The sequence below is a fragment of the Anabrus simplex genome, chromosome 4 (assembly GCF_040414725.1).
Source record: "Anabrus simplex isolate iqAnaSimp1 chromosome 4, ASM4041472v1, whole genome shotgun sequence".
Taxonomy (NCBI): Eukaryota; Metazoa; Arthropoda; class Insecta; order Orthoptera; family Tettigoniidae; genus Anabrus; species Anabrus simplex.
This window is the reverse complement of record NC_090268.1, coordinates 84148582-84161604: the sequence shown is the minus strand read 5'-3', so window position 1 is coordinate 84161604 and position 13023 is coordinate 84148582. Positions and strand designations below refer to the sequence as shown.

Below are 13023 nucleotides of genomic sequence, written 5' to 3'. Positions count from 1 at the left end.
TAATATTATATGAGGTAGACAGACAACCATTATCAGAGGGAATACGTGTTATTTGGTTACATTACTACCGGCATTCCTGATAGACCTATTCTGTGAAGCAACAGAAGATTCGAGGTTGCGTAAAAGAGCCACAACTTCCTCCTGTAGAGTAAGAAGCCTTTTTGACCATGTGGCATCGTGCTCAGCTGCCTTAGCATACGCCCCAAGTTTATCGGAAATAGCTGGAATTAATTTCGAAACCGAGTTCGAAGCCCGGGATGTTTCTGGCTTTACAGTCGCAGGCGACACAGCCTGCTGGGAAGGAAAGGGAGTGCTCGTCCCGGATACAGAGGCAGTGGAAGATATGGCAGTCGTAGCCGAGGGAGGTATTTTGAGGAGTTCACGATATCCCTGGACATCATACCCTGGTGACCTATCCGGACTCGGAGTGGGGGATGAGACAACCGCCGTAAATTTACGTTTTCTGGGCTGCTGATTCTGTAGAACCGGCGCAGATTTCCGGAGTGGAGGAAATTGTTGTAGGGTCAAAAGGGGGCTGAATCTATTGGACAATGGGGTAAAAAAGGACTCGCAGGATAAAGGAGAAACTTCCAAAGCCTGCTGTTTTTTCATAGCCTGTTGTCGTTTATGTTCTGGGCATTGTAGAGATCCCACGGAATGCTCCCCGGAACAATTTAGACAAAGTCTGGTAGGATTCTTACACACTGTAGTTTCATGATCTTGTGCGCAATTGGCACATCGAGGAAGTTGAGCCCTACAGTTTTTTCTGGTATGGCCATATCGTTGGCATCGCCGACAGATAGTCGGTTGAAAGACAAACGGGTCGACCTGGGTTCGAACCCGATAAATGGAGACGAAGGCAGGTAAAGTCTGGCTACGAAATGCGAGTTTAATGGTGCCAGTTGGAATATAACTGACTCGGCCATCCTGAACGGAGCGGCGGTTCATTCTCTGAGCTCCAACAATAGGGGCGGTCGATTCAGCAACCTGACAAATTTCCTCTACGGACAAATCTTTATCAACCCCTCGAATAACTCTGATCTTATATAGTGACGCGGAAGGAATAAATGCTTTAAGATTTTTTTCCTTTAAGATAGGATTAGTGAGAAAGTTATTAGCTTTTGTGCTTGTCTGAAACTCAATTTGAATCCTATGGCGACCTCGCCGAGCAATTTGAGTAACACCTGAAAATTTACGGTCATAAAAAAGTTTTCCCAAAGCCATGGGATGTATACTGCCCAATTTCTTACTTACATCAATGGCCTCCACAAATACTAGATAGGGGCCTTTATGGGTATCATCATATGTCTGCGTTTCAGGTTTAAGAACATACACATCAACCTTAGTAGAGGAAGCACGGTTACGATCCGATGGGGTTGGGTCATTTAACACACGTGTATTGTCCATAGAGTACTCACGAGTATCAACTTCTACAGACTCCTCCTCCATACTCTGACCCCCACTCGACTCCGCCATGATGTGGGGAGTGAGTTAGAATTTAAGACATATAATACAAAACCTCGTACCACTCCCAAGGAAGCTAAGTAAGACGAAACACTGAACACCCGAACCTACTCGCACCACACGGAGTAATATACTAGCACCGATAGTCACACGTCCACACTCCAACGTGCACCACAGGCAACTCCCAGATTTTTATTGGCTCTGAATGGCTGAAAATTAAATACAGGAAATTTTTGATTGGCCCGCATCACAAGTTGGTGGGAAGAGATGGAAGGATTGAAAACTTTGACATACCAAAAACAAAAGATAATCAACTCAGTTTAGGAAACCTTAAAATAACAAATTACTTTATCACTTTAGTAGTGACATCTATTGACCAACATCCAAACTTCTTGCACTAGTGGTTTCAAGTTTTAGGAGTAAGATGTCAGTTCGCAAGGCACTTCATCTCAATGCATGGAGCGGGTGTAACCTCGCAATACAGACCCCTCCCCCCAAAGGTCTCCCCTCACAGTTAAACATTGAAATTTGATTGTTAGAGAAAAATGATTTTTGCAGATAGAGATTTTCTTGAAAAAGTTCCTTTAGAAGAAATTTTTAAGTCAATGGTGATGGTCGCTGCAGATCAGATGTAGAGATACTGCACCATGATGGGTAGGCGGATGAATTACCGCACCTCAGCCCTCACTGGAAAGGATAGTACTCCAGCACGCCATTATGAAGGAGACTGGGCCAGAGTGAAGTAGGCCCTTACCCCATGTCAGCATCGCTCACCAGATGTTACGACTCAGCTGCCGATGACAGAGGGGGCACTGAAACAGTCATTTACTTGGCAACAGAGATTGTTTGTGGAGATTGAGTTTTGTTTATTTTCTAACGTTTCAGATGAGGCGGGCTGCATAGAGGACGAGTGTGTGATTGCAGGCTTGGTGTTGGGGGCAGGGGATAAGGTAATGGCAGAATGGAACTTAAGCCTTATTAGAGGGGAAGATTTTTACATAGGTAGAACGATGAGAGGTGAAACACTAGATCTATTAGTGGGGCAGAAGGCCTCCATACACACCATAGTTCTTTACCTAATGAATTTTTCTTTACATTCAAGACTGTTAAAAAAAGAGATATATACCTTTTCTAACTGTCATGATTTAGTGGCCTATGTAGCAAATCAAGAAATTTATACGGATTTAATTTGAGAGATATGCACTCTAAATATTCTCTCAGTGGTGGGGTTGCTGACCAGAAGAGTGACAGAAGTTAAAAAGTCCAAAATATTACATGGCCCATTAAATCTGGGGGCAAGCTTGCCTGCAGGAACTAAATTGAGGAGTGGAAATGGAAAACGAAGTAAGTGCCGGAAATGCGATTTTGAGGTTTTTGTTACGACATGAGACTGTGTTTTGTGGTTATCCCTTTGGAAAGGATTCATGTACCAGAAACATTTATATTCGTTCCAAGCACGATACGAAGATAGTGTTAGCATTTCGAGCAGACACTAGTGCCAGTGACCGTGGCCTGGAGAGTGACGCAAGTGCCTAGCGAGGTCTGGTCGTCAATGTGTGTAGTGCCGCCGCTCGCGCTGCATTACATCGTACTAGCCAGTGCTATTATAGTGGTTGTGTGACACGTTAGTACATTGTGCGTGTGTAATGCAGATGAACTGACATAGAACCTCATATGTCTCAGAAGGTTTACAAATCAACGATAAACAAAGAGCGTAAAGAGAAACGTACCACTGGTAAACCTTACACAACATCTACAGGTCGTGAGATTCCTGGCAAGAAAGTACCATCAGAACAACTTACATGTAAGTGTAAATATGCTTGTAAGACGTCACTACGCGAGTACAGAGAGAGTCTGTTCACCCAGTTCTACACTTTGGGCGAAAATGAGCAAGGTAAACACCTTTTAAATAAACTGGAACTTGTGAACGTAAACAGAAGAAAACACAGAACATACAACCACCCGTCAGAAAGTAAGAGACAAGTAACAGTGTGCTACAGAGTCCCTAATGGAAGAGGTGAGCACCTCCACCATCACAGCTTTCCCGTGTGCAGAAACATCATCATATCAGTGCAGAAAAGAAGAAGAATCTGCTGGCGCTCTGTGACTACTTAGATGTAAAGTATAGAAATTACTATCGTCAGCTGTGTTGAGAAGAAAACGTGTGTTCATAACCATGTATAGTGTAACATTCATATGCAGATATTATCCACTTCATAACACATCCTGTACGTATTGTATGTTTTGCTTCATAATGATGATTACAGTATTCTTTAACATGATCTATGCTGTATAGGAAAGATACTTGGTGTGTCGTTCAGTTACGAAATGTGCACAATCGTAAAACTTAACTGGAAATGTGTCATTTGTTTACCCTTTCCACGTTAGATAGTATGTAGGCTTACATCACAATGTATGAGAGATAAAATGTGATGAATACATACATATACCACTCAATAAAATGTTCCTAAGTGCACTGAGTACGTTCCAAAATAGAATGATAGGTCATTCATTATTGTCTTGCATAACGACCTGGAAAACGCCACATGTGCCAGCAGAGGGAAATGGAGAACAACGTAAGTGCCATATTCTTGACAGCAATCGTTTTGTCCATATTTCTTCACTAGGTATCTTCTGGCACTTTGGTCGTTTTCCATTTTCACTCCTCAATTCTTAACCATAACTTGATCTCCAACCTTTAAATTGGTGGGCCTGATCATATCTCTCTCTCTCTCTCTCTAACCTTTTCATGAGAAACTTGAAGATTACTTCTCGCCTTCTTCCATAGCTCAGTCTGATATTATCAGGATCTATTGTCTCAGGTAATATGTCATTGAGTAACCAAAGATTAGACAGCAGCGTGTTGGGAACAAATTTAAACATGAGAGAGGCAGGGGTGAACTTGTGTGACTCATGAACAGCCAAATTTAAAGCAAAAGATAACCAATGCAATGAAGTATCCCACCTGGAATGATCTTGATGATGAAAAGCGATCAACGCCGATCGAAGATTACGATTGACCTGTTCAGCCAGAGAAGGTTGAGGGTAATACGCAGAAGTTACATGTGAAATGGACAGGTCGAAACAGAATTTTCAGAATAAGTTAGATGTGAAAGACTTGGAAACAATATATTGACAGGGAGATATGTTATTTTTTTTAAACATAAGGTTTAAAAATGCGTAGTCAGCATATTTAACATATTATGATAACTTAATCCGCCGGCCCCGTGGTGTAGGGTTAGCGTGCTGCCTCTTACCCAGAGGCCCCGGGTTCGATTCCCGGCCAGGTCAGGGATTTTTACCTGGACATAAGGGCTGGTTCGAGGTCCACTCAGCCTACGTGATTAGAATTGAGGAGCTATCTGACGGTGAGATAGCGGCCCTGGTCTAGAAAGCCAAGAATAACAGCTAAGAGGATTTGTCGTGCTGACCACACGACACCTCGTAATCTGCAGGCCTTCGGGCTGAGCAGTGGTTGCTTAGTAGGCCAAGGCCCTTCAAGGGCTGTAGTGTCATGGGGTTTGGTTTGATAACTTAATCCATATTGTCTTCATTTTGACACATTTTATCATACTAATCATATCCATTGATGCCTTTGGGTTCGATACTCTGGTCCCCAAGCGTTGCATATTATTCAAGCTCTTTATGAAGGGGATCCATTTCAGAGTTAGACATGAATTATTTTTTAGAAATAATGTGATACAAATTTCTTTTAGACAAACATTTTAATATTTTTAAAGTGATTTTAACGTGTGTACTGTATATAAGTTTCTTCAAGTATCTTTGTACTGTAAATATAATGAACCACAGTGTCAATACTATTAAGAGTTCAACAGTATAGTTTATATTAATTTGATAAGGTCCTCAGACCAAAGTTTGTTTTAGGATTGAGTAAGGCTGATTATGCCCAGTAAAAGAGGGGCAAAACATGTACCTTAAAATCTGGTAGTTTCTATGTTCATTTAACCATGCAACAGTGGATTGTATTGAATAGGTGGTGTAATAAAATACTCCTTGTGTAAACTTAGTGATACAGCTGTTTTCAATACGGAACAATGACGAGAATAATGGTTTGTAATAAGTGATATGTTCCAAACTGTCAGTGAAGAGATGGCATGGAGTGACATCAGTAGACGAATATGTTTGAGTGATGTCTTTAAAGGTAGGAAAGATCACAATATGAAGATAAAGCTGGAATTCAAGAGGACAAATTGGGGCAAATATTCGTTTATAGGAAGGGGAGTTGGGGATCGGAATAACTTACCAAGAGGGATGTTCAATAAATTTCCAATATCTTTGCGATCGTTTAAGAAAGTGCTAGGAAAACAACAGATAGGGTTCTGCCATCTGGACGACTGCCCTAAACGCAGATCAGTAGTAAATGACTGACTGATTGAATGTATTTAAGGCAATGCATCTGTGAAAATCCTAAAATCTACAGTTTTCATCCTATCACCTTAGAATTTTGATCATTTAATGTTAGTATCAGCATGATACAGCACACAAAGTTTAAAGTTTCTATCAATAACAGTTTTTGAGATATTCATAAATTTATCAATATTTTTTAAAATTTTTGATGTATTTATAAAATGCTCCTCATGCCAAACGGCTCAACAGATCTGGCGTAAAATTTATTCTTGGTTTTAAAAGACCAATATAAAAGAAGTGATGTGTGGGTTTTGACAAATTTTAATTACACTGAAAGGAACAAATTATTTCACATAGGCTTAACTTTTTAAATATATTTTATGCTGATCATGATGAGAAAAAACTAGATTGCCACTGAACTATTGCATGTATTTTAAAATTTGCACATCAGTTTGTTATTATGTTGTATCTGAAACTATCCTAAAAGTTTCAAGTAGATTGATTGAAAACTGTGGCATGAGGTGCACTTTGAATCTTGAAAAGTGGTGGAAAATAAATTTTAAGATAAAAGAGATTGAAACTTTAGAGATGAACAATAGTCCAGTACCTGAATCTAGTTGACTTAAAACTCCCCAGCACCATATGTTGGACCCTCTGCTGCCTTCTTCCTGGCCTCACTAGCAGTTTTGTTTGTTTTAGTTTCCTTCGGGCTGTTTTGAACCCTTGTCACCCAGACACTCCACTGTAGTCAATTCTACGCTTGTCCCTCATTACACTAATTTTCTGTCCTGAGCTGCTAACTTTAACACTCTTAACACTAGCTTTTAGTTTCTCACTTGCTTCACAACCCATGTTGAATTCAGCAATTGCTGATGTTACAGCAATCTCCAGTTCTTTATTTGACATAAACACTTCCTTCGGATACTTAGCCCAAATTACATTAGGCATTCCCCAGACACAGTATTCGGTGTGGGGATTTTAACTTCCCCTATTTGATCTTGTAAACTAGTACTTACATTCTTATTCCTGTTAGAAATGGCATTGTTTCACTTTATCCAACACTTTACTAGGTTGTTTCTTCCGGCGACGACAAGTCTCAATTCTTCTGCCCATTATGTACACTGATAATAACACAACCTCACAAATCCCAACCTCAAAAACTAACCTGCTTTCACTAAGTAGATACTGTTATTGTTTATGGATCATTTATAATACACTTATTACAAATGTAACATTTAAGAAATTACAGAAAAGCAGAGTAGGCCTAAAACACGAATGATAAACACAAAACGTGAGATCACAACTCTTTGTTTACATTCAACACATGGACAAGCTCCATTACAAGCGCCAATTCCACTTGATATATCGATATTCCATCAGAATAGCTAATATAAAGACCCACAGCAACAACATTTCTTACATTCAACCCACACGCTCAATTCAAAATCTTCGAAAAACGAAAAATATTCATGAGAATAGTGTCGATGGGCGACAATGCCCACTTGCGCTGGGTCATTTAAATGGCCGCTAAGGGCTTTAAATGGCTGATATTTAAATAAAACAAAGCTCAAAAAGAAAGTACAAGGTATAAACATTATGAGAACGTAAAAAACTAAAAATGGATTTTTTTCACAATTTTCACCAAATTTCACCGATACATTGCCTTAAGTACAGTATCAGACATCAGTACAGCAGTTAGCATTCTTAGCCGTCGTGTTGAAAGACCAAAGCAAAGTGAATGGAATGTTGTGAAGCGGGTAATGCATTACCTTGCTGCAACAATTGATAAGAAATTGCATTTATCTTCACACAGAATTTTAGAGTTGAAATGTCATGTGAATGCTGACTGGGCTAGTGACAGGATGAATCAAAAATCGACAAGTGGATATGTATTCCCACTCAGAAAGGGGACAATTGCCTGGTCTAGTCGCAAGCAAACATCTGTTGCAATGTCATCAACAGGAGCAGAGTATGTTGCAGCATCTCTAGCTAGTCGGGATTTATTGTGGCTGAAGCAGTAAATCAAAGATTTCAGTATACAGATTGTTGGGCCTATCAACATGTTCGAAGATAACCAAGATTGCATTCGACTGATTGAATCGAGTGTTTCTGGAGCTCAAACTAAATGGGTCAATGTCTATCATCACCTGTTATGGGATTTGCGTGAGAAGGGAATTATAAATGTTCAGTACTGTCCTTCTAATATGATGTCGGCAGATTTAGTTACAAAACCATTACAACAGCAACCTTTCAATCGGTTGATGGAAGAATTAGATTTCTCGGAGTGGTGAACTTTTGAATCTGCATCAGCAAGAAGGAGTGAAGGAAACGCTTCTCTTAGATGTCAAAAGTAGCCACCATCTTTGACTTCGTCAACGTCATACAGCGGTGCTGGACTTCACTCTACATTTCATTGTTCTATGTATATTCTCTGTGTATGTTTTGGAATTCAGTAAAAATTATAGCTTTTTATTTCATGCTGGAAGTAAGTGTGTGTCTCTGCTATTTCACTTTCATCAGTACCATTATCCACATACCAAATGTTTAACTTGGTATAAATGGAGTTAACAATTGACTGAAGAGTAGCTGCAAAAAGAGCAGGACCAAGTGCATCACCTTGTTGCACTCCACATTGAGAAAGTATAATTTCTTCACCAAGGAAAAGGTCACTAGGATGGGAGTAGGACTGATAGACATACGGATAGATGGAAGGAAACTCATTCTTCACTGCCAACAACATAGCATCACGGTGCAACTCATTGAAAGCATTATGAAAATCTAATTTAACGAAAGCTTTCAGGGCCAGATAGATACATACAGCATGGACAGCAGCTTTAGCTCCATTGGTGAGGAGATAAGAAGCCTAGTGTGAAAATGGGAAACCATAGAAAACCATCCTCAGGGCTGCCAACAGTGGGACGGATTCTGTATCGTAAGATTTTTGCAGCCAGTCGACACCAAACGGTACCAACAGTAATAGGGCGAATGTCACCAAATTTCTTCTTCAAAGCAGTGAGTGAGGCACCAAAAAAATAGTGGGCAAACTTCCAAAGAGACTCTGCCAGGGATGATGAAGTCAAGTAAACCACGAAAAGATCTTACAAGTTGCTCCTTGAAATCAAACTTTTCAACATCAGAGAAGGTCTTTCAGGACCAATGGATGAAGGCCATCCAGTCCACCAGCAGATGCAGAAGGAAAAGAAGAGATCGCATTAAAAAGTTCTGTGGTCATCACTCCAGGAACAAAAATTGATGTATTGAGAGAATCCGTAAGAATGACTGGACCTCAGTGTGCAAGATGTTTCTCATGAAGGGCTTCCAATACAGATGTATCAGATGTGGTGACTGTGTCATCAAAAAAAAAAAAAAAAAGCAACTGAACTGCTCCACAAACATCAAAAAGGTTTGTTCTCCATGCTCTTGACATTGATTGACTGAGAAAAGAGTGAGACATCAGATCATGTAAAGAAGGGCAGGTTATGGCATCACGGTAGACGTCATTCTAGCATCAAACTCTCAGTTTAACTCATGACGTAAGGATGGTTACCATATCTGATTTCTGAGGAGCATGGAGATCAGCAGAAGGAAAAAGAAGATCAATCCAGGCACTAGCATCATTGGTACCCACGACACGGCGAACAACTTCACACAGGGCGTCGGATACAGTTGAGCGAGCACTTCTAGGCACACCAGATTTTAAATTCACAAGAAACAGACTAATTTTTGATAGTGGCAAATTCTTCAGTTTTACATCTCAAACAGCTATCATCATCACCACCACCACCACCACCACCATCATCAATGATCTGCATTTAGGACTTGCCCAGATGGCAAATTCCCTATCAATTGCCTTAAACATAGAATGATGGCCAGATCTGTCTTCATCTTCAACATTTCTTATTGAACATTGTCACCAAGATGACCACGGAACCTGTCCAAAACCAGCAGACACTATGACTTATCAGATGGCCTGGACATCTCTCCCAAACAACGTGCATCCAAACTTTCATTAGGTTCGATGCCATGCATTGTTTCTTTTGCGCATAAACATGTAGCCCTGGAGGAAACTTCCCTATAGGATGGTTTTACTTTTATATATCACGTACGGAGGGAATTTTTACCCTTCTGCAGTGATGGCCAAATATAACTGTGCGGCTAAGTTTCTCTGCACCTGCTGTTCGCATAATATCAAATGCGCCTTTTTTTTTTCTCCATTGATTGTGGTGTTCCTCGGCATATCAAATGCAATTTCACCACATTTTCAGTATTCTCGTTTGGCAATCACTGGCACAGAGATGTCCTTCTTCAAAGAGAGTAATTGTTCCTCTCTATGAATCTTTACAGCGGCCCCCTACTTGCTCTAAACTGTGAGATTTGTATATTATTTTTCCTTGTGATCTCCAGTGCCTTTAACTGTAGCATTTCATATGAAACTGAAAGTCCATTTCTTACTTCAGTTACATGTTTTAACAGTTCTTTTTAAATTTCTGGGTACTGACCTGATTTTGATACCAGAAATTATAATGCTGTTTTATTGTTTATGTCAGCAGTGCACATGTGACAACTACACAAAACTTGCATGCTGCAGCATAATTCTTGTTATTTTCTGTGAATGTGATCATTGTTAATAACTGTATGTCGTAACTCCTGTTTCTCTTACCCATTACTAACCACTATTCACTTACATATGTAAAAATAATTAGCACAGAGACCTGTACATATTATAGATCAAGTACATGTCTGTCCTGTGGTTTCTCATACTTGCGATGTGAACGTAGAAGAACACTATGCATAGCTCACCAAGCGATCCCATTACTGCAGTGTTGCCGCTTGCACTTCTCATTTTCCACCTACAGACTGAGAACAGGCCAATGAAACAGATGTGTCCATGATCAAACATTTTGCAAAATAATAAATAGAAAATAAATTGATAACAGAAAACTATAATTATGGCAGAGAAATTATATACATTTTTATTTTCCTCCAAATTTCCATTTCAAACTTAAGGGTGAAAAAATTACATGGCTAGTCATCCATCACCTTTCACCTGGAGGCAGGGTATGCCTTGCCTATTGTACTGGGTGTCTCCCAGGTGGCTCTCCATTTGTTTGTACTAGGTTACTTGTTCTGATCCCAGCAATATTAGATTTGAACAGCCTAGGGAGTTTTTCAGTTACACTTCTTTTGAGGATATTTTCATTGTTTGAATGGTTGAACCTCTTCCATTAGCTCTTCTGAAGAATCAGTCAAAGTTAATATAAAAGAAACAGTTGAGTTTCTACTATGTTACTCTTACAGTCCTAACATCTTTGCCCTGGCTGGTGATGGTGATTATTGTTTTAAGAGGGAGCACAACTGGGCAACCATCCACTCTCAACACAAATCAGAAGTGAAAATGGAAGAGGTGCAATTCTTCGAAAAATAAAAGTGTCAACACAGGAAGGGCATGGCAATGAAGAGTGTCAAACTGAAGGGCTCCCTACACCTCACAAACCTAACACCACCAAGTTTGGAAGAGAACAGGAGTTCTTCTTTGGTGGAACGAAGAAATAGCAGCAGCCATCAAAGAATGCCGTCGCACTCATAAGCGTTACCGTAGAGAGCCTACTGTGGCCAACTTGCTAACATTTAAGAAACTGCGCGCTAAAGTGCGAGTTCTTATTCGACAAAGTAAGAAGGCTTCATAGGAGAGATATGTGTTGTCTATGACGTCACATACTCCATCATCTCAAGTGTGGACTAAGCTTCGACGGATTTCGGGTATCCAAGGATCATCTCCTGTACCGGAAATTTCCATTGCAGGCAGTGTCGCCACTGACCCTCTCGCGATTGCTAACCATCTAGCTAGTCATTTCATGGATGTATCTGGCACCGGGAATTACCATCCTGATTTCCTCGCTCTGAAGCGGGAGGCTGACCATCATCACATTAGTTTTGCCACCCAAGCTTCAGAGGACTACAACGTGCCCTTTACGGAGTGGGAACTCCGCAGCGCCTTACTGCTTTGCAAGGACACGTCTCCTGGACCGGACAACATCCATAACCAGATGTTGAAACACCTTAGTGATGATAGTCTACTATATCTCCTTCGTGTGTTCAACCGGATCTGGATAGAGGGTGATTTTCCGTCTCAGTGGCGAGAGGGCATAGTCATTCCTGTCCTCAAGCCTGAACAAGATCCTAAGTATGCAGGAAGTTACAGACCAATTTGTCTTACAAACTGCCTGTGTAAGCTATTTGAGAGGATGGTAAATCGCCGACTCGTGTGGCGTCTGGAGAAACAAGGACTCTTGTCCAAGTACCAATGTGGTTTTCGAGCCGCTTGATCCACCACTGACCACTTGGTATGCCTGGAGAGCTCTATTCAGGATACGTTTCTCCACAAACAGCACTTGGTAGCTGTTTTGCTGTTTTCTTTGACTTGGAGAAGGCCTACGACACCACATGGCGATATGGCATCCTTTCTGTCCTGCATCAATGGAGATTCTGAGGTAACTTGCCGGTATTTATTGCAAATTTTTTGTCCCTCCGTCTATTCCGTGTCCGAGTAGGGAGGACATATTCGCAATACCACATTCAAGAAAATGGAGTCCCACACGGATCGGTCCTTAGTGTCACTCTGTTCGCGACTGCCATAAACGGTATTGTCGCTGCTGCTGGTCCAGCAGTAATACCGTCCCTATATGTGGACGATTTTGCTCTGCACTATAGCTCGTGCAGTATGGCAGTCGCAGAGCGACAATTACAGCAAGCTATTAGGAGGGTGGAGCAGTGGACCTTAGAACATGGCTTTCGGTTTTCTGCCGCAAAGACCTCTGTTGTCCACTTCTGTTGTCAACGTACTCTTCACCCACATCCTGAGCTTTATTTAGAAAATGTCGTTCTTCCAGTTGTTGACACCGGTTTCTTGGGCTCTGTTTTGACAGTAACATCGTGGGAGCCACATGTGCAGCAGCTATAAGTGCAATGCACTAAGAAGCTTAATATCATGAAGTTTCTTAGCAACACTTCTTGGGAGGCTGACCGTACGGTTCTCCTACGATTCTATAGGGCACATATTTTATCTCGGCTAGACTACGGCAGTGCAGCATATGGCTCAGCAAGACCAAGCATTCTTCTGAAGCTAAACAGCATCCACCACAGCGGGGTTAGGTTGGCGACGGGAGCTTTTCGTACAAGCCCCATTGCCAG

At 41.0% G+C, this 13023-nt stretch overlaps 1 protein-coding gene across 1 annotated transcript in view; it reads right to left on the bottom strand.

Annotated features, from left to right (window-relative positions):
- Positions 1-2174: 2174 nt before the first annotated feature.
- LOC137500536 (uncharacterized) overlaps positions 2175-13023 on the bottom strand; it is a 36164-nt gene continuing 25315 nt past the window's right edge. Inside the window, exon 4 of the mRNA XM_068227459.1 lies at positions 2175-2276. Coding sequence (XP_068083560.1) covers positions 2245-2276 — 32 coding nt within the window. The 3' untranslated portion in view covers positions 2175-2244. The remainder of the gene's footprint in view (positions 2277-13023) is intronic.